Source organism: Leuciscus leuciscus (genome assembly GCF_965113295.1).
Source record: "Leuciscus leuciscus genome assembly, chromosome: 18".
Classification (NCBI taxonomy): Eukaryota; Metazoa; Chordata; class Actinopteri; order Cypriniformes; family Leuciscidae; genus Leuciscus; species Leuciscus leuciscus.
In genome coordinates this window covers 26035184-26057106 of record NC_138742.1, presented here as the reverse complement: position 1 = coordinate 26057106, position 21923 = coordinate 26035184, and the positions used below count along the sequence as shown (strand labels likewise).

At 38.3% G+C, this 21923-nt stretch overlaps 1 protein-coding gene across 5 annotated transcripts in view; it reads left to right on the top strand.

Annotated features, from left to right (window-relative positions):
* LOC309480487 (Fc receptor-like protein 5) overlaps positions 1 to 12306 on the top strand; it is an 82688-nt gene extending 70382 nt beyond the window's left edge. For all 5 annotated transcript variants that reach the window (XM_082144978.1, XM_082144977.1, XM_082144979.1 and 2 more), the window contains 11 exons: positions 242 to 517; positions 948 to 1202; positions 1300 to 1584; positions 2889 to 3143; positions 5377 to 5643; positions 6914 to 7015; positions 7443 to 7499; positions 9047 to 9100; positions 9340 to 9408; positions 11532 to 11579; positions 11737 to 12306. In XM_082144978.1, the coding sequence (XP_082001104.1) occupies positions 242 to 517; positions 948 to 1202; positions 1300 to 1584; positions 2889 to 3143; positions 5377 to 5643; positions 6914 to 7015; positions 7443 to 7499; positions 9047 to 9100; positions 9340 to 9408; positions 11532 to 11579; positions 11737 to 11744 (1676 nt within the window). In that variant the 3' untranslated portion in view covers positions 11745 to 12306. The remainder of the gene's footprint in view (positions 1 to 241; positions 518 to 947; positions 1203 to 1299; positions 1585 to 2888; positions 3144 to 5376; positions 5644 to 6913; positions 7016 to 7442; positions 7500 to 9046; positions 9101 to 9339; positions 9409 to 11531; positions 11580 to 11736) is intronic.
* Positions 12307 to 21923: the final 9617 nt, after the last annotated feature.

The following is a 21923-nucleotide window of genomic DNA, read 5'->3' as shown; positions in this document are numbered from 1 at the left end:
ATGTACGGACTGATTAAATGTAGACCCGCTTTGGAAGCATCCGCCAAATGTGTAAATTTAAATGAAATGACATGGAGTCAAGAGAGTTAAATATGTATTTTAGACTAATTGATTTCATAAAAAAGAAACTGTTAGGCTATACCAAAATTAACTTTGACGCGCATTAGACTTAGTGCTAGCATTAGGCTCTGTATGAACACATTTAAGTTACAGTTTGGTTTGTTTTCGTCTCTCCCTTTAGATCTGCCTAAAGCACAAGTCCAGTCAGACTGGACAGAAGCGTTTCCTGGTGAAAAAGTGTCTTTGCAGTGTGTGATTCCTGGATCCGAAACCTGGACCTATATGTGGTTCAAGGGCTCAGAAACAATAGTCTCCAGTGATGAAACAAGTATAAAAGACAACACTCTCACTCTCTCAGTGAAGGCCAATGATGGAGGGCCGTATATGTGTCAAGCTAAACTGAAGGACAGGACGGTGGAAACAGCAAAAAGCAAAGCACATTCGTTAACAGTTCATGGTAAGTTTTGTCACAGAAAAACCTGTCAGTTTAGCTAAAAGCAGAATGTCCTGACTAAATTAAAATCTGTTACATTGTGAAATACAGCCATTTTCATAATGTCTTATTTCAGAACACAGCTCTTTATTTTTGCATAATAATTTATATCCTCATGCTTTTTATATAATGTCAACATATATATCTTGTATTTTTGCAATTATTTAATATTGAGTTGGGGTGCTGTTTATTGGCAGCCTCAATTTAGGAAAATTTCCAAGGGGCTTCAATTAAAATGATAATAAATGCATAAATATACATTTATTTTTTAGTCTTTAAATTATTTTAGAGTTATAAAGGATATAAAATATAATATACATTATATTCTATGCATTAAAACAATTATCCATTATTTTATAAATAAATAATTATTATCTTTTTCATAATTCTAAAGGTTCAGAGCCAAAAGTCATTCTGAAGCAAGATCCATCATACCCAGAGATCTACACTGGGGAACAAGTCAAACTCACTTGTAGCATAGAACAGAACACATCAAAATGGGAATATAAGTGGCAAAAAGATTCAGTGGAAGTGAACAGTCAAACTTACACTATCTCAAATGCTACACTCGATCGAAACGGGGAATACACTTGTACCATATCAAGGAGAGAGATGACACTTGCAAAATCCACAAAACTGAATATAAGAGGTAAGATTAATCTGTTTTATACATCAAAGCATAATGCAATATGTCAACAACAAAAAAGTCCAGTTCTCTTACACTATTGTGGTGTTTGTATTTGCAGAGCCGCCTCGACCAAAACTGTCAATAGATTCTCAATGGAAAAAATTTTACCCAAATGAAAAAGTGATTCTGAAGTGTTCAATGAATTCAAATGAATGGGGCTACGAATGGTTTAGAAACGGAGCTCAGCTTTCAGATAACAAGGAAATTTCCTTTTCTGGAAACACACTCTCAATCCGCTCAGCAAAAGAGAGTCATTCAGGACAGTATTCCTGCAGAGGAAAACATCTGAAGAGAAAGCCAGTGACTACAGGACAAACAGAAGCTTTGCAACTTCATATTCATGGTAAAACTACTTATGATATTTTATGATTAATAGATATGAATGAAATTGACAGGCACCCAAAAGAGTTTGATGAAGAAGCTGTTTATATTTTAAGATGTTTTTGCATTGGCCTGTATCAATGTACAGTGGTTCACATTGGCTGTTTACTGTCTAGGCCTACTCTAGACAACAGGTTTCAGAGGTCAGACACTATTAGCAGTGTCCAAATTTGTCAGTAGCTAAATTCAGTAACTAAATTCAGATAGTGACAGTGAGGTCCCTTAAAGAGGTCAATGAGGATTTTGTTCTGCTTTCTATTCACTCAAACAATTATTTAGGTCTATGGATTACACAGTTTGAACACAAACTAACACACTTAATGTGATGCATATTTGTCAGTTATACATGAGTGAAACAAGAAATAATGAGATTTGTGCAATAGTTCTAATCAACCAAATGTTTAAAATACATAACCAGGTTTATATATTTATCAGTGATTCTTGCTTATTCCAAAGCCATATTCGAACCCCGTTTATACTCATGACATTTATTTTTATACAATTTATACAGTTAACAGATTTAGGTTGATTATAAAGAATTTTAATTAAAGGGTTAGTTCACCCAAACATGAAAATTCTGTCATTAATTACTCACCCTCATGTTGTTCCAAACCCGTAAGACTTTTGTTCATTTCGTCAAGGTAGTAAAGACATCATTAAAATAATCCATGTGACTCCAATGGTTTAGTCTCAGTTTTTTGAAGCGATGCAAGTGTTTTGTTTGCACACAAAAAAATACATAATATATACATTATTTACAAAATATTAATCCCCAGCATGTGTTCACACTAGAGCCTGCTCTTGTCAACAGAAGCATGCGTCGTAGTGAACGCTTGCACCGCTTCATAAAATTGAGGTTAAATTGAGTCACATGGATTACTTTAATGATGTCTTCACTAACATTCTGGACCTTGAAAGTGGTAGTTGCATAGCTGTCAATGGATGAACAAAAATATTAAATTAAAATATATCTTAACTTGTGTTCTGAAGATGAATGAAAGTCTTACGAGTTTGGAACGACATGAAAGCGAGTAACTAATGACAGAATACAATTTTTTTGTATGAACTATCCCTTTAATACATTATGCATTGTAAATAAATAAACTTCTTTACGGTTGCACCTTTGTATTTTAGAGGGGAAAGTGAATTTCAGTTGGAAATTCAGTTCATATTCCCAGATCACCTAGAATAACAAACATACTCAAGGCAGTTATTGTTTGAAGTGGGTCTATTATTTATTTGTTATTTAACCTCTGTTGTTCCTAGATCACACACCAAAACCAGACATCAGAAAATATCAGTGGTTTGATTTCTTCTACACTGGGGAGGAAATCCAGCTTGGTTGTAACATGACTGGTGATGGATGGAAGTATGACTGGTATAAAGACTCAAAACCCTTGACCTCACATCCAAATCACACCATCAACTCAGCATCTCTCTCTGACACTGGTGCCTATCACTGCAAAGCAAAGAGAGGAGACTTCCCAGTGGACAGTGAGTCTCTACAAGTACAAGTTGAAGGTAAGTTAGTCTCTTGTGCCCATATAAACTGCCTCTTGTGGCCATTTATTTTATAGAATATAACCATGGGAAAGCACTCAATGAAATGAAAATATGAAGTTAGTGACAGTTCAACCCAAAACATGAAAATTCTATCAGCATTTACTCACCCTCATGTTGTTCCTCTACGACTTCCTTTCTTTTGTGGAACAAAGAAGATGTTTTGAAGAATGTACTTATTTTTGTCCATACTATGAAAGTCAATGCGGTCTAATGTTGTTTTGGACCCCACTGACTTTCAAAATATCTTATTGTATGTTCCATTGAAGAAAGAAAGGTTCGGATGGTGATTTAATGAAGACATAATCTTAATTTATGGGTGAACTATCTCTTTAAGTGTAGTTTACTGCATGATGTGCTTTGAACATATATGATATGAATTAAGTATTGATTTCACAAGTAAGTGCATTTTAGATAAAGTAGTTACTAAAACTAGTATCACTGCTGTTTACGTCCATCCTCAAGCTCATGTTAAGCTAGCCATGGCAAAGCCACATGATGCCATCTGTAAGCAAAAAAAACAAAAAAAGAAACACACCCGGAGAGCATTTTTATTAAACCTAGGCAGAACAAAACCACGGATCAAGACAGTGCAGACCTGGACTGAGGAGGTTTCTCACACACATCTTCAACCTGTCGGTACAGCAAGCCACTGTCCCCACCTGTCTAAACTGCAATTGCTCTCATCCCCCGTGATTATGAAATGCTTTGAGAGACTGTTTTTGTCACACATTAAAGCATATATCCCTCCTGACCTCTACAAACACCAGTTCGTATGTAGGATTAAAAGATCCACAGACGACGCTATTTATATTCCACTGCTCGCAGCTCTTACACACTTGGAAAACCCCAACAATTACATCAGGGTGGTGTTTTTGGATTATAGTTCTGCGTTTAAAACCACCAATCCAATAAAACTGGTCAACAAACTGCAAACACTGGGTCTGGGAGCCCTTCTCTGCCACTGGATTAAAAGCTTTCTCACTATTAGACTCCAGCACGTCAGGTTTGGCCCCCACTGCTCTTCCCCCATCACTCTCAGCACCGGGGTCCCTCAAGGCTGTGTTCTTAGTCCACCACTCTACTCTCTGTTCACACACGACTACACCTCCTCCCACTATTCCAATACCCTCATTAAATTTGCAGACGACACAACCATAGTGGGACTCATAACCTGCAATAATGAAACTGCCTTCAGAGAGGAGTTCCAGACATTAGCTACAAGGACAATAAAAATAAAAAAATAAAAAAATCATAACAGACTTCAGAAGTCAAGTCAAGTCAAGTTTATTTGTATAGCGCTTTTCACAATACAGATTGTATCAAAGCAGCTTCACAGTATTAAATTAAAATAATACAACAAAGTTTGTTTCAAGAGGAATTTATTGATTGATCAAATTAATTTAAATATCCCCAAAATATCCCCAGAAGCAAAAAAAAAAACATCCCACAATGGTCTGTGTATCAATGGAAAGGAGGTGGAGAGAGTCTCAAGTTTCGGGGAGTGTACATTACTGAGGAAGCCACCTGCATCATTAAGAAAGCCCAGCAGAGACTGTTCTTCCTGAGGACTCTGAGATGCATCAGGCTTCCCAAGAGACTGCTGATCAGCTTTGACCACTGTGCACATTAAAGTATTCTAACATATTGCTGTACTGTGTGGTATTCCAGCAGCGGGTTGTGAAGACAACTGAAAGGATTGTCGGTTCCCCCCTCCCAATCCTGTGTGACATCCATTAAAACCCTCTCCTCACACAGGCCACAAACATCCAGCAGGACCCCCCACACCCCGGAACCCCTTTTTTACCAATCTTCCCTACCTCATGCAGACTGAGAACTGCTTTTTTCCCAGAGCTGTTACCACATCAATACCACCAACACCCAGCCCCCTATACACATGCATACAACAACAAACACACACCATACACACAACACACATATACGCAGATTAAGCTGTAACTATAGGGCTTAATACAAAAACAGACTCTGTGCTCCATGGGTACCTCCAACGTGTCTTAATGTGGCTTCATGTAAAAATGGACCAATGACCTCTGTGCAATAGCTTTTGTGTTTCATTGCCCCCCTATATTTTTATATTTCAATATTTTTTTTTTTTATTAGTTTTTTTTATTTATAATATGACATATATTTTATAACAAAGTATTTATAAAATAATATTTTGTTTTGTTCTAAGCTCGTCCCCATGCAGTTCTGAGTCTGGAGACTGAATTGAGCGACATCATGTCTGGGAATATCCTGACCCTCAGATGTAACGTCTCAGACGGCAGACAGTGGAGCTACGACTGGTTCGAGAACAAAAAGAGGCTCAATGGGTCGTCAGATATCTACAAAGTGACAGCAACTGAAGAAACTATTAAAAGTGAATTCAAGTGCAAGGGAATAAGGACAGAGAGACCACTGCACTCTGCTCTGAGTGAGGGCTTCACGGCCAATAATATTAGTGAGTAATGCAAATATTTATTTTTAAACTTCTTTCATACAATGTATAGATGTGAATGATTCGTGGATTGGAACAATGTCAAGTTATCATCAAGATTTTCAAGATCATACATTTAAGCCGCGTTTCCACCGAAATTACCCGGAACAATTTGTACCAGGAACTTTTTTCCCAGGAACTTTTTTTGCCCCTGACCGGTTGCTTTCTGCGTTTACACCGCGGTCTAAAGTACCGGGAAGGTAAACTGCGCGCAACTGCTCCTCCCAGTCTGCGACGGACAGTAATCAGTTGCGCCACATTTATAAGTATGGAGGAGATTCAAACTGTGCTGCAGTTATGTATTGGTTTACTAACGAGGTAATTAACAAAATAAAATAGACGAGCACTGATACTAAAGCGTGTTCGGAAAGCTCATATGCGTATAAAATTAGACAACGTATGTTATCAGTTATTGTGAGATGCCTGGGACGAACGCGAAAAAAAAATTCCTCTTTCGCAAATACACTTAAAAAAGCCTGAACCCCGTCTATCAATCATAAATAGTGACAGTCTTGTAAATATTGTTTGTTACTAACCTAACCTTGCAATAGATGACAATGTGTAAACATAATGACTTATTAATAAAAGCTGTGGCAGAAAAGAGACGAGCACTGATAAAGCGTGTTCAGTAAGCTCGTAATGCTAACGTTAGATATAAAATGTGTACGTTATCAGCTATTGCGGACATTGACCGTGAGATGGCTGGGACGAACGCGCAGAAAGTTTCCTCTTCCACAAATACCCTTAATAAAGCCTGAAACTCGTCGCCAGTCCACCAGTTTTTTTTTTAATAAAATTCCATATTTGCAGACAGACAACTCTTACTGCATGAAGCCACGACACGAACCGCAATAGATTTTTTTAAAAGGGAGGTTAAAAATAAATAAAATGCTGCATCGAATCATCCAACCAAAATGCGGCGTGAACACAACCAATCAGCTTGTGCAGCGCACAAGTCCCACCCCTGAAAGTTCCTGAACTTTGAAAAAGTACTACCTCATGAGCAGGGACTATCGGAGGGGGAAATATTTACCCGGAACTTCATTTAGACCCTGGTTCCTGCGGTGTAAACACATCGAGTACCAGCCCAAAGTTCCTAGTTCCTGGGGAAAGTTCCTGCGGTGGAAACGCGGCTCTAGATTCAAAATGAGGGGGGAAAAACTTGGGGTAAGTATTCTGTTACCATGAGAGACATTTAACTTGATTAACTTTATCATTTCCCTCATTTTTACAGTATTAAAAAGAAAGATTCTGCTGGCCATCTCAGGATGTGTCATCTGCTGTATTGTATTTCTGATCATTGGATGCCTCGTTCTAAGACTCACCCGTAAACCAGGTACAAACAGAAAACAATTCATTGCAATTCCACACAAAAAAAAAAGTGCACTTCAAATACCAGATGATGCACTTAATTAACTGAGAAAATAAAGTGGGGAATTCTGGACACTTCATGCACTCAATTGTCGCAGCTTTAATTACATAACGGAGGGGGAGGCACTATCAGACTCTAAAACATTACATGGTTGAGTATATAGTGCATTAGTACATAGTGTATAATATGGAGTTTCTTTTGTGTCTTTTTAAGGAAACTCCATAGTATAAGTGCGTAGTGTATAGGGCATCATTTAGAACGAAACTTGCATTTATTTAATCAACAAAACAGTAAAAACTGTAAAATATATAGCTTCTCTGTTTTTAATTATATTAGTAATATTTTACATTTAATAACTTCTTAAACTTTTTTTTCTTATCATTATCTTTAGAGAAAAAAGAAACAGTACAAGATGACTTGTTTTTCTCAATGGCAGACTCCAAGAACCGTAAGTTAAGGGGACCAAATGTCCCCACAAGTATAGTAATACCAGAAATCTCTGACATTGTGGGGACATTTTTGGTCCCTAAATCATTATGTCTATGGACAGTCACCATAAAACATGAAAACATAATGTGTGTGTGTGTGTGTGTGTGTGTGTGTGTGTGTGTGTGTGTGTGTGTGTGGCCTGGTAAACCTTATGGGGACAAAATGTCCCCACAAAGATGACAATATCTGACATTTTTTGGGCCCCATGAGGAAAACAGCTTATAAATCATACTAAGTAATGTTTTTTGAAAATGTAAAAATTTACACTAACCCCTATTGGTAGGGTTAGTGTAAATGAATAGAATAAACAGTTTGTTCAGTATAAAAACCAAAATGTGTATGGAAAGTCCCCATAAAACGTCTCGGGTTACAACTGTAACCCTTGTTCCCTGAGAAGGGAACACGACTCGGCGTCTCTGCAAGCATCTAAAGAGCGTGTGAAACTAGTCATTGGTGCTGCGTCATGACGTAACGTGTGACGTAGCATGCACCTGCAGAATGTTATAAAAGTATGCCGGCACACAATAGAGTTAGCTTCTGATAGGTCGACGTAAGTTGCTCTTAGGCATACGGAGGTGTGACAAGGAGACGCAGCATCTCATTCCCTTCTCAGGAAACAAAGGTTACTGTCGTAACCTGAGACGTTCCCTTCCGAGGGAACTCGGACTGCGTTATATGGCAACACTTTGGGGAACTAAATACCCACTAGGCCACACCGATTAATGCCTGTCCTAGTGTGAAACTGTCTAGGCACAGCTTAGGACGAGAGCACCTATGTGCCCGGTATAGAAGGAAGGCACAGACTGGAAAATCTCAAAAGTATGCTGGATAGCCCAGCCCGCAGCATCACATATTCCTTGCAGGGAAACCCCAGAGAGAAGGGCCTTAGAAGATGCCATGCTTCCAGTAGAATGAGTCCTTATGGCCAGAGGTGAAGGCATACCATGCACCTGGTAGGCCAAGGAAATTACCTGAAAAATCCAGTTTCTGGTTGTTTTTTTGCACTATTTACTAACAATTGGTCTGACTTCCTCCATCGAGAAGACCTCTGAACATAAACCTCTAAAGCTCGCACAGCGCAGAGTACAAGTCGTTCTTGTTCTGCCGACACATGCGGTGGAAGGCCTGCAAGAATGCACACACCTTTTGAACTGCTTATCACTCGCCATTTTCACTTTCTTATTTTTCACTTTTATATACTCCTGACTTTTGGACGCACAACTCCAAATAGACAGACAGTTTCAACATAGAGCACTTGCTGAAGAACAGACGCTAACTCTGTTGTGTGCCGGTGACTTTTATATCTTCCGCATTATGACGTACCGTCATGACGCAGCACCAATCAAGCTTGGATTAGTTTCACAATTGCTTCAGACACTTGCACACCGAGAGCGTTCCCCAAAGTGTCGTTATTCAATGCAACGCGAGTTCCCTCAAAAGGTGTGTGCGTGTGTGTGTGAAATGTATCCACATTTACATTTTTATGGGTCTTTAATTACTCTGCAGAAACGGCTTCACCCTTGGAGGAGTACATGGACAACAGTCCCACAGAGATGGAAGGTATGTGCCTTTAACTGTGTTTGGCTGACATAACAATCAAAAACACAGTCATGTACTCAGTCACTTTAACAAATGGTACTATTTCATGTCCCAAGCCTTTGTGATAATATTATATGAAAAACTATTAGTGACTCAACAAGTAAAGTTTTCTGCCATATTGCATGAATTAGCTTGTATTGCCAGAATTATGATTTTGGATTTTTAAACTAAATCACCACACTCTCTCCAATATCATTCAGAATGTGAGGAAAAAGAAGAACTGCTCATTGATCGTGTTTCAGACGTTAATGTGGATGTTGTGATTAAAGGTAAGACATATCTACTAATGTCTATCATATAATAACATAATATAACATAAATCAATCCTTTCAATTTTAGTACACTATAAATAGTAATTTAGGTGACCTTAAAAGTGAAATATATATATATATATATATATATATATATATATATATATATATATTGATTTAGTTAAACATTTTAAGTTCTGTTGGCATAATAATGTTGATCATTACTTATGGACATACATATTACTTATTAACTTAACTTAATATTGTGTGTAATTTAAACTTTTCATTCAAATTGACCATAACTCAAAAAGATTGATGCAAACTTATGCATTAATGTGTTGTTGTTGAGCTAACACATTATTTTTTAGAGTGTCCATTACACTCTTAAAGGGCCCTTATTATACTATTTTAAAGTTTCCTAATGTTGTTTTGGAGTCTCCTACAACAGGTTTACATGCATCAAAGGTCAAATTTTTTTTAAATTTCCTCATAATATACATTTGCACATCACCGCATTTTTCAATGATTCTCAAACGACTCGTCAGATGAATCAATCTCTCTAAATCCCGCCTTTCCGCGAGCTACTCTGCTCTGATTGGCCAGACAGCTCAGTCTGTTGTGATTGGTTTACCGCGTATAGCGCGCACGTCGAAAACAAAAACGCCCATTGCCATAACAACGTCAGCTCTGCTTGTCCTGAGGCTTCCTACACCGTAAACTAAACACAGTAATGAACAATGATGTCGATTTTACCATATCAATGCGAGCGCGAGTCCGATGATGAAACACTGGAAGAACTAGTTATTCAACCCGAACCTCCATCGCAAGGACGACTCGAGCAGGACTCAGTGTTTCTCAGTGATACACTACGCAGTTTGAGGTAACGTTACATTATGAGATGTTCCAACTGTAATTCCTCACCATCAGCATAAACAAGTGCATGTCCATCAACAAACCGATTATTTTACTTGTACTAATTTATTTACTGAGTATTTTTGTAATATATTGTGGTGAACACGTGGAAACTGTATCAATAACAGTGCATGTATGCAATGTATACATTAGCCGAGCTCTAGCGTGAATGACTGATGTAACATAAGTGTTGGTAAAACAACCTGGTGAAACAACCTCTAAAACAATCATAGAGCAAATCTTGCTCCATGATTAATCTTTCCTCAAAGTAGTGAGAACGACAGACAATCTGAATTAATAGACACAGTTATGGGTAATAGTGGCCCACAAACTGATTAGCAGAAGTAGGCCTATTTAAGACAGTGATAACGTGAGTTAGCCAGTTAGCAGGAGACCTACACAATATAAAACTCAAAACTAAGTATTTAGAACACCATCTTTCTAGAGCAAGCAGTTTGCAAATCCTACATTTAACTCCGAGATTTGAGAAGCAGTTGTCAGTGAAATAAAGGGAACACAGCAAAAGTTTAGGATTGTACTGCTGTGATATCGTGGTAAAGATTAATTTTAACCACTGGTTCTTCACATGCTCGTCCTTGGGCAGTGACAAAAAAACTGGCTTTACCTTCACATTGTAGAGCACAGCGTCTTCTCGACATGATGCTGTCCAGTATCCACAGGAATCAGCTGCCGGTTTGAGGTTCAAGTTTTCCCTGGGGTCCGAGCCAGTGTTATTGCACATAAGTGGGCGGGCAATATGCTAATGTTTCGTCTTGACGTCACAACAAAATGGCTTATGACTCGTTTGAAAAACAATTCATTTCATTGACTCTTACTTTTGAAAGACAGTAACTTTACGGTGCACTTTCAGATTTAAAACTTTGCAGGATGTTGAGCTACATGTTACACACTACATGAAAGGTCATTTTCAAAAATCCATAATAGGGGCCCTTTAAAAATAAAGGTTTCAAAGGAGGCTTTTTCACAGAGACAAAGAATTACTAGTGATTAGATCTTAAAAGAGCTTGCACTCTAAAGAACCTTCAGTGCAATGAAAAGGTTCCACTGATGTTTAAAAGTTCTTCATGGAACCATCAATGTCAATAAAGAACCTTTATTTTTAAGAGTGTACACAAAATACAGGAGTATAATAATATTTCTGAGGAATAATTGCACAATCTCAGAAATCAGTTATCACAAATGACTCTCACATTATTGTTCTCTTGAAGATGAAGACTCACCAGCGGCAGAACCTAATGGCCTGACATCATTTAAAGGTAGAGTTAAATTACACTGTTTCAAAGCTGTTTTGAGCTTTTTTTAACTGGGTCAAAAGTCATATTAACAATTTCAGACACTAGATAAACAAATTCAAGTATGATAAACCCATAAAAACCTTATTTTGAACTTATTGTCATGTTTCTGCCTCTCCAGGACTTTGAACCATTATGTCAGCAATCAACTGACAATGGAGTTTCTATATTTGCACTGAGGCAGCTAAATGACATATGCTTATATTAAAAAAGATTGCATTAGCATGGCACTTTGTCTAATAGCAGCTGCACTTTTGTATACTTTTAAAGGCTGAAAACCAGCTTGTGTACAGCTTGAGAAATGTAGAATTGAACTGCAGTGTTGTGGACACCGCATATTTCCTTAAATGAAGACAGTGATTGTAGGGGGATAACGGACAGCAAGAAATGACAATTATTAGAAGAAATCAAAGTTATATCTGTACCTAGTTTGATTAATTTGTTACTTGTGAATACAAATATTACAACACGACACCATATTGATTGTAATACATCTAATGGATTATTTTGTTGAAGTGTATTTTTATATTGAACAAAATGTTTTTTTTTCTACTGTATGAGTGTTACCTGCTTAAAAATATGTAGTTTATGCACATTTAATTTGAGAAATTGTTTTTGTGTATGCGTGTGTTTTGTGTTTTTAGTCTGTTGGTTCTGATTTTTTTACTTTTAAATAAACATGTAAGACTAACACATAGTTAGACTTTCATTTGATCATCCAATCAACTGGTTTTCAAAAGCCAAATACACTAATTTTCTGCGTACTGAAGTCAAAACTATGAGAATTGTATAATAATACTACCCAAACGCCTTCACAATCTACTTGATTACAACAGCATGCAGTTACAGAAATAATAATAAAAATAACATATATTCCTTTGAATTATTGCGAGGAAATGTTTTTTCTGTTAAAAAACAAAACAAAATTGAAATGAGTCAATACATCATCAATCTTTTTGTCTTATCCTGATTCATTATGGTAAGTGTTTATATTTTAAACATGATGTGATGGTTTTCGTTGGAAATTGCGTACATACGTCATTCGCCCGTGCATGTATCCTTATCTATAAATAGATCAAAGTTGCTCCAGTGTTCTGTAATATTCAGTTCTTGTGAAAACTGTGCTAGTGGGTGGAGTAAACATGAATATTCATGAATTGTCCCCTATTGTGGGCGTGTACTTGAGATAACGCACCGACAAGTGGAACTGAAAATATTAGTGCAAGCTCATCAAAAAAAATTTTTTTTCAAGAGTTTCAATGTTAATCATTAACTGCAACAGTTCACATTTTCCAAACAATGCATAGTTTGTGTAATATGATAAATCTTCAGAGCTGTTTGCCTGATTGATTACATTCAACGTAAGGATGCTCTAGTCTAGGCTAATGCAGTTGTTTTGTTTTTGATGTGATGTATTTGACTTTTCATTTGTGAGGCTTTACATTAAACATTACATAAAAAAAAAAAAAAACGAGAGTCAAGATTTGCTTAGTTTTTCGAAGATGTGAGAACTAAGGGATTTGAAATGTTGTGGAATTTGAAGTTATGGTGTTTTATTACTAAGGAATTTTATTTAACAGATAAAACGCCATATGTACCTGTCATGTAGACTGAAGAAAACTGAAGACTGTTGCAAAAATAACAAATAGATTTATTAAACAGGAATTTTACAACAAACATGAACAACAACTGATAACTGAGAGTGAACAGGGAAGAACTTAAATACATAGAGGAACCACACTAAATGACAAGCAGCAGTGAGAATAGTGTCCATAGAAATGAATGAGTGGCAGGAAACAAAAGACAAATACATGACTAGTGAAAAAATTAAGTCCATTAAAATAAAACTATCCGAACACAACCATGACATTATGCCCCATCCTGGAAGGCGCGACCTTGCTCCGTAACTGAAGGGGAGATGGTGGGGGCTTTGGATGCAGATGAGGAGATGGCGCAGGGCTGGAAAAAACAGGTAAACAGACTGGGAGATGATGACCAGGGAGGAGCAGATGGGATGAATGGCCTGATGGATGAGACCCACAGCTCTGTTGGGATGACAGCCCACGGTGCAGTCGACAGTGGGAGAAGCCACGGTGTAAAGGTGACCGCCGACATCCGGAGTTGTCTATTGTGAAGGGTCATTTCATTATGGTGCTGGAATTTATTTTCAAGGAAATACTGTCTATTAAGGAGTAAAGACACAGTAACGTCTTCATCTAGTCAGCTTGAGAGCTATATCTCTTAAGCCTAGTAGTGAACAATGTTGCCAATGTCTCCTGCAACATCTCCTGGCTTGGGACAAAGTCCGTAAAAAAAAATCTCAAGTTTTCTTAGGCCGTAGCAAAAGCAAAATATGCTACTGAGATTCTTCTAGCACATTCTGTTCTGCAGTTTAGATTTTACATTGTTCATTTGTAAAAATAAAAATAAACTTTCAACGTCGACATTGCTCAGAGGCAGTGCAAGAAGGGACAGAGCAAACAGGGCCAGATCTTTAAAACACTTCTTCCCTGTGCTGCCCTGCTGTAGATTGCCTGATATTAGCTGGGAGCCTATTCTGCACCTGCTTCTCTGCTTCCAGAAGACAGTCCCGGCATCTGTTCTTCATATTTGTTTTGACAGTGCTGTCAAGCTTTGCTTGTCCAAGAGCAATAGTAAACTGCACAGTCAAATTAGCCACACACATGGGCAGATTATTGGATGTTTCGTTCAAATTGACAAAGGAGTTTGGAATCGGATGTGTCACGAACTGCTCCGAGAAACAAAGGTTGAGGATCCAAATGCAGTATTTATTGAACAGGGTAATCCAAAGTACAGGCAGGGTCAAACACAGACAGGCAGTCCATACAAACAAACACAACAAGGCAGGGAACACATACAAAAGAGTATTCCACAGAACAGGCACAAAATCCAAAATCAGGGAGAATGCTCAGAATTGCAGTGTAACACTAAACAAGACTTCACAGATAATGAATGAGAAAACCAGGCTTATATGGGGTGAGCTAAACAAGATAAAGAGACACAGGTGGATGTGATAATTGGATGAAGAGTCCGGGCAGTGAGTTATGGGAAATGTAGTTTGTGATGGAATGACAATAGTCTGATGTGGAGTGCCCTCTGGTGGCCCTCAAGGGCACTCCAGCTGGTGACCGTTACAGGATGGGAAGAATGGCGCTGAGTGTGATTACTCTTGAAATACTGTATGGAAAAATTACTTGTAGGCAGTCCAGAATTTTGAATGCATTCCCATTTTCGAGTTGGAACAATTTGTTGACTCTTGAAAACTCTTGTAAGATGGGCATGAGAAACTCCAGGTAGAGTTTGTTCAAGGGATCACAGTACATTTGGTAGAGTACTTTTGCAGCATAGCATCGTTTTGAATCTTTGCACAGCTGGAAATGTAACTTCACCTCTTCCCATTGCTCTAGTACACAAACACAGCAGTCATGGAGAGCCATCTAGTGCCTGAAACCTGCACTGGCATCAGTATAAATTGAGTTTTTCCCTCCAACCATGACACTACAGCCATCGATTCTGATGCCTATGCACTTCTTGAAGTCAAGTCTGATGCTGCCAAGAAATTGAGTGTTGTTGTAGAAGCTTTGCAATGGATTAGCATTACACTGCACAACAAGTCTTGCCTAGCGCTTGCCCTCCGACTTCAGGGAGAAACTGCTGTCATTTCAGCGCTATGTGATCGGCCTATAAAAAAAAAAAAAATCATATTCCCTGGATCAGATAGGTAATGGATCAAATGCCTGTGTTTTTTGACATGCCAACATCTGTCACTGTACATAAAAAATATGAGAAATTAGTCATTGTGAAATCTACTGGAAATGAGAACTAGTTTATATTTAAGGTATGCCGTAAAGTGTTTATTTTTGTGATTGTTGCTACATTTTACCAATATTATATTTTCAAATAAAATTTTCCTTTATAAAAGTCAAGATTCGGTCCTCAAAAGCCCTTTTCCAAAAGCTACATCTAAAAAAGGTGGTGGGGGTCGTCTTAGAATCAGGGCCTGCATGTTAAGCGTGATTGTTATTCTCCAATGAGGGGGAGAAGGGGAAGGAGGGGGTGGGATTATTGCACTGATTGGCTATTAGCAGACAGTGTCAATCAATGCATTGGAGAAAACAGTGACCATAAATGTAAAGAAACGAAGTTTCTTACCCAACCATATTTTTTAAATATAAGCTAAAAAAAAACTAAAAAAACCCGGAAAGTTGTGTATTATAAGCGGACTTGGCAACTCTCTGAATGTTTATGAAACGTATTCATCCGCACAGCACAACCAAAACAATGTTCTTCTGCAAATTGCGTGCAGTTAACCGCTAGAGGCATGCTTAATGCTTAGCTCAGTGTTACAGTTCATAATTAATCATAGTGTGTTATTTTCATGAGAAAATAACCTTTGCTGATTTACACTCACCTAAAGGATTATTAGGAACACCATACTAATACTGTGTTTGACCCCCTTTCGCCTTCAGAACTGCCTTAATTCTACTGTGCTGAAAGCATTCTTTAGAAATTTTGGCCCATATTGATAGGATAGCATCTTGCAGTTGATGGAGATTTGTGGGATGCACATCCAGGGCACGAAGCTCCCGTTCCACCACATCCCAAAGATGCTCTATTGGGTTGAGATCTGGTGACTGTGGGGGCCATTTTAGTACAGTGAACTCATTGTCATGTTCAAGAAACCAATTTGAAATGATTTGAGCTTTGTGACATGGTGCATTATCCTGCTGGAAGTAGCCATCAGAGGATGGGTACATGGTGGTCATAAAGGGATGGACATGGTCAGAAACAATGCTCAGGTAGGCCGTGGCATTTAAACAATGCCCAATTGGCACTAAGGGGTCTAAAGTGTGCCAAGAAAACATCCCCCACACCATTACACCACCACCACCAGCCTGCACAGTGGTAACAAGGCATGATGGATCCATGTTCTCATTCTGTTTACGCCAAATTCTGACTCTACCATCTGAATGTCTCAACAGAAATCGAGACTCATCAGACCAGGCAACATTTTTCCAGTCTTCAACTGTCCAATTTTGGTGAGCTCGTGCAAATTGTAGCCTCTTTTTCCTATTTGTAGTGGAGATGAGTGGTACCCGGTGGGGTCTTCTGCTGTTGTAGACCATCCGCCTCAAGGTTGTGCGTGTTGTGGCTTCACAAATGCTTTGCTACATACCTCGGTTGTAACGAGTGGTTATTTCAGTCAAAGTTGCTCTTCTGTCAGCTTGAATCAGTCGGCCCATTCTCCTCTGACCTCTAGCATCAACAAGGCATTTTCGCCCACAGGACTGCCGCATACTGGATGTTTTTCCCTTTTCACACCATTCTTTGTAAACCCTAGAAATGGTTGTGCGTGAAAATCCCAGTAACTGAGCAGATTGTGAAATACTCAGACCGGCCCGTCTGGCACCAACAACCATGCCATGCTCAAAATTGCTTAAATCACCTTTCTTTCCCATTCTGACATTCAGTTTGGAGTTCAGGAGATTGTCTTGACCAGGACCACACCCCTAAATGCATTGAAGCAACTGCCATGTGATTGGTTGATTAGATAATTTCATTAATGAGAAATTGAACAGGTCTTCCTAATAATCCTTTAGGTGAGTGTATATGTACTTTACTTTTTAATAGTCATATAGGCTCAGAAAAAAAAATGTCAAAAAGGAATATTGTTCACATATGCTACATGTATAGCTGTAGATATACAGTATTATGCTAGTAGCATTGCAAGAGCTTACACAGTAGAAAACTGCAATGTCTTGCATACTGTATATGTCATATAAAATAGTATAATATATAATTAAATTAAATTAAATTAAAAACAGTACTTGGATTCAATACTACTACTAATAATAATAATAATGATAATAATCTTTTATTTCACATCGACCAGCCCAGGAATTAACACTGTCCTCTTTCTCATGTGAGCAACATTATTCATTCCCACAACAACAAAAGATTAAACATCGCCATCTAGCGGTGAAATATAGTGGCTTAGTTTCTGTCCCTTTATGTATTTCAAAGTTAACACAGGCTAGTGATAAAATTGGTAGAAAACATTTAACAGAAATCAACTGGGTGTTTAGGCTGATGACACACAAAATGATGTCACACAGATGATAACAGAATAGTGCGAGAGTCTAAAACTCATCTAACAAAAATCAAAGTAAAATCATTTTAATTTATAATTTTGCAAAAAATAAATAAATAAATGCTGTTCACCTGGTAAATGTTCATATGCTCAAAGCCTTTTCTGAGTGGTAAACTTGTAAAATTACATTGTTCCCTTTAAAGGGGTGGTATAATGCCCTTTTCACAAGATGTAAAATATATCTATGATGTCCCCAGAGTGTGTGTGTGAAGTTTTAGTGCAAAATACCCCACAGATATTTTTATATAGCAAGTTAAAGTTGTCACTTTTTGAGGGTTTGCAAAAACGCACCATTTTGTACCTGGCCCTTTAAATGCAAATGAGCTGCTGCAGAGGGCGGGGTTTCAAGAGCTCGTGTCTGTTAGCAGCTGCTGTTACCTCACGCAGACACACTAAAATGACAGAAACTGTTCTGCCTTTAATGTTAAACGGAGTCAAATAAGGATGGAGAGACTCAAGAAGAAGTGACAACATGTAGAATGCAACAGGACGTCTCTGAATGGTTAGTTGATGAATTTATGTTGCTGATGTAGAGTTAACTATCTTCAATTAGGATATTCTGTCATGATAAATCTATAAATTGCTCATAAATGATATCTATGAAAAGTTTCAGTCTGGATTCAGACCGCATCATAGCACTGAAACTGCGCTCGTTAAAATCACAAATGATTTACTTTTAGCTTCTGACCAAGGCTGTATCTCAATACTAGTTTTACTTGATCTTAGTGCTGCGTTCGATACTATAGATCACACAATACTCTTAGATCGACTACAAAATTATACTGGTGTTCAAGGACAAGCACTAAGCTGGTTCAAATCATACCTATCTGACCGCTACCATTTTGTCTATTTAAATGGAGAAAAATCGATCATAACTCCAGTAAACTATGGAGTGCCGCAGGGATCTGTATTAGGCCCCCTGTTATTTTCAATATATATGATGCCACTTGGAAATATTATAAGGAAACATGGAATTAGTTTCCATTGTTATGCTGATGACACTCAAATATATATTTCATCACGGCCGGATGAAAACGCTACATTTTCCAAATTGACAGAGTGTGTTAAAGATATAAAAGATTGGATGACGCGTAATTTTCTTTTATTAAATCCAGACAAGACAGAGGTAATACTTATCGGTTCAAAAAACCGCCCACAAAACCTCGCACAATACAACTTTAACATCATAGGATGTCCTGTTACTTTATCCTCTACAGTAAAAGACCTGGGTGTTATACTCGATTGCAACCTGTCTTTTGAAAATCATATTTCTTATGTTACAAAAACAGCCTTTTTCCACCTTAGAAACATTGCTAAGCTACGTAATATGCTATCAGTTTCTGATGCAGAAAAGTTAGTTCATGCATTCATGACCTCGAGACTGGATTACTGTAATGCTTTATTAGCTGGTTGTCCTGCATCCTCAATAAACAAGCTACAGTTAGTCCAAAATGCCGCCGCTAGAGTTCTTACGAGATCAAGAAAATATGATCATATAACACCGATTTTATCATCACTGCATTGGTTACCTATAAAGTTCCGTATTAATTACAAGGTATTGCTACTGACTTATAAAGCCCTAAACGGCTTAGCTCCAGTCTATTTAACGGATCTTCTATCGCCCTATAATCCATCGCGCTCTTTGAGATCACTAAATTCAAGGCTTTTGGTCATACCTAGGATATCCAGAACCACCAAAGGAGGGAGAGCATTTTCACATTTGGCTCCAAAACTCTGGAATAGTCTTCCTGATACTGTTCGTTGCTCAGACTCGCTCTCCCAGTTTAAAACTAGATTAAAGTCGCATCTCTTCAGCCAGGCATTCATATAATCCTACAGTTCAAACTACAATCCGGCCTCTATCCAATGCCAGAGGAGAACTGGCCCCCGACTGAGCCTGGGTTCTCCCAAGGTTTTTTTTTTCTCCATTAAGGCACCTGATGGAGTTTTAGGACACCATTAGGTCACTTGATGGAGTTTTTCGGTTCCTTGCCACTGTTGCCTTTGGCTTGCTCAGTTGGGGATATTTTGGGGATATTTAATTTAATTTTATCAATCAATAAATTCCTCTTGAAACAAACTTTGTTGTATTATTTTAATTTAATACTGTGAAGCTGCTTTGATGCAATCTGTATTGTGAAAAGCGCTATACAAATAAACTTGACTTGACTTGACTTGATATATGAACTGTTGTGAGATGCACACAGAGTGACTTTCTATTGCATGTGAAAAGATGGATGCTAAAGTTTGAGCTGACTCACAAATGTACTCTTATACAACAACTTTTCCTCTTCTCAACATGGACTGCGTGTTCCCGGGGGCGGGGTTTATGTAAATTCTAGGGTTAGTGATGTCACTAACCCGAGAGGAATGTCGTGTAGTCCCAACCAGCCGTTTGTTGTAGTCCTTTTCTTTAAAAGCAAATATCTCCCTTTGCTTTGAACTTTGAGCGTTGTAACTTTGCAGATGTTGTTTATGCTCAAACAGCAACATTACACACTAACTAAAGTTAGAAAAGTGAAATCACACTCAACCACCCCTTTAAAGTGAGAAACACGGGTCATATTCACCTTGTTCTTAAAGTTGCTCTAAGCGATGTTGGGTGATGTCACTTTTTGTTGACGTTCGAAGTATTGTCAAACAAAACGGAGGCTAGCTCGACCCTCCCTCCTCCTCATCCCGTCTCCTCCCCTTCCCTTCCGTGCTTCCTGAAACAGTCATGGACCATTTAGAAAAAACAAACTGGATTTACCCACCAGTCCAGCAAAAACAGAGCCTCCTGAATGTCGGATTGGAAGCCCTTCTGCCGGCGGAGTTCTCGCCACCTTTTGATAGCTTTTCCGATGTAAATTCGGGACTTCACATTCCTTCTCCTTTTCCCTATTCTTTGTTATTTGTTCATCGGAACGTCGTCTCTTTAGTCGTGTGTCTAGGACATCGCTCCTCTATCTAACTTCCCTCTTCATGCTTCTCTCTCCTCCACTCCCCACACCCCCCTTCACGTGCACTCTAAACCCCCAAACACCACCCCCAAATAATTCTTGTCAGTTATTCGGTTGTTAAGTCGTGACGTAACCAATACTCTTTCCGGGTCCAAAGTCCAGGTCCTCTCTACCTACCTACCGCTTTCGCTGGTGTTTTGGTTATTATTGAGTGTTTTTACAATGCCGCAGTGCTGTGTCTCGTGTCCCGAGCTAACTCACTTCAACCTCGTAAATCTTCTTTTTCATTGAGGACTCTACCCTTAATTATGCCACCTGAGTGATGAGCTACACTAACCACTCTGTTGGTGTTAAAGGAATTTAAACCCTTTTTGACCGCCAAGGGTGCCTCACTAAGAAGGACGTGATCGTAAATAAATTTACAGGTTCCACCGTTGTTATTTCTGGACCGCTTGGGACCCAAAACGTCACGCGTGACGTCAGACTTAACAATCGGATTGGCTCGAACACTGTTTGTTATGTTTCGTGGTCCAGGCTGGGCCAGTTTGTTTTTGTTGCCGTTTGTGGAGCCTGGGCTGTCTACAGAGATCGCATTGTTTTACAGTGTGTTCAGGGGACAGGCAGCTAGCGGATAGTGAGGAGATGTTTGCTGGATGTGACAAAAAAAAATTTGCCTAAAAAACGTGACATCGCTTAGAGCATCTTTAAGGTAAAAGCGTAACCTGAATGTGTAGAGGGTTCTGGTCTCATCTACTTCCATTTATTTTAACTGTACAAAAATATATCAATTATGCTGCTTGATATTGCAAACTGTTATTTGTTATCATATCATTTTAATTTATTATTGTAATCATAAACACACTGGTTAGTCGCGCAAATTATTTTACCATTTACTGCAAGAACACATACACTTATCATAGCAAGTATCTCCTATCTTTTGTCCTATCATGACCCTTTGAATCTCTTTTATGAACATTTAAATCATCCATAATGGTACATAAAGAAACACACACACACACACACACACACACACACACACACACACACACACACAGTCACACTTCTGCTTACTCGCAAAATGAATTATTGTGGAACTGCTAATAGTATTGGTTCCTTGTGCTTTTCCTCATTTGTATGTTGCTGTCGATGAAAGCTATGTTATAGTAAATGTTAACTATTTGTTCTCTCTTTTGT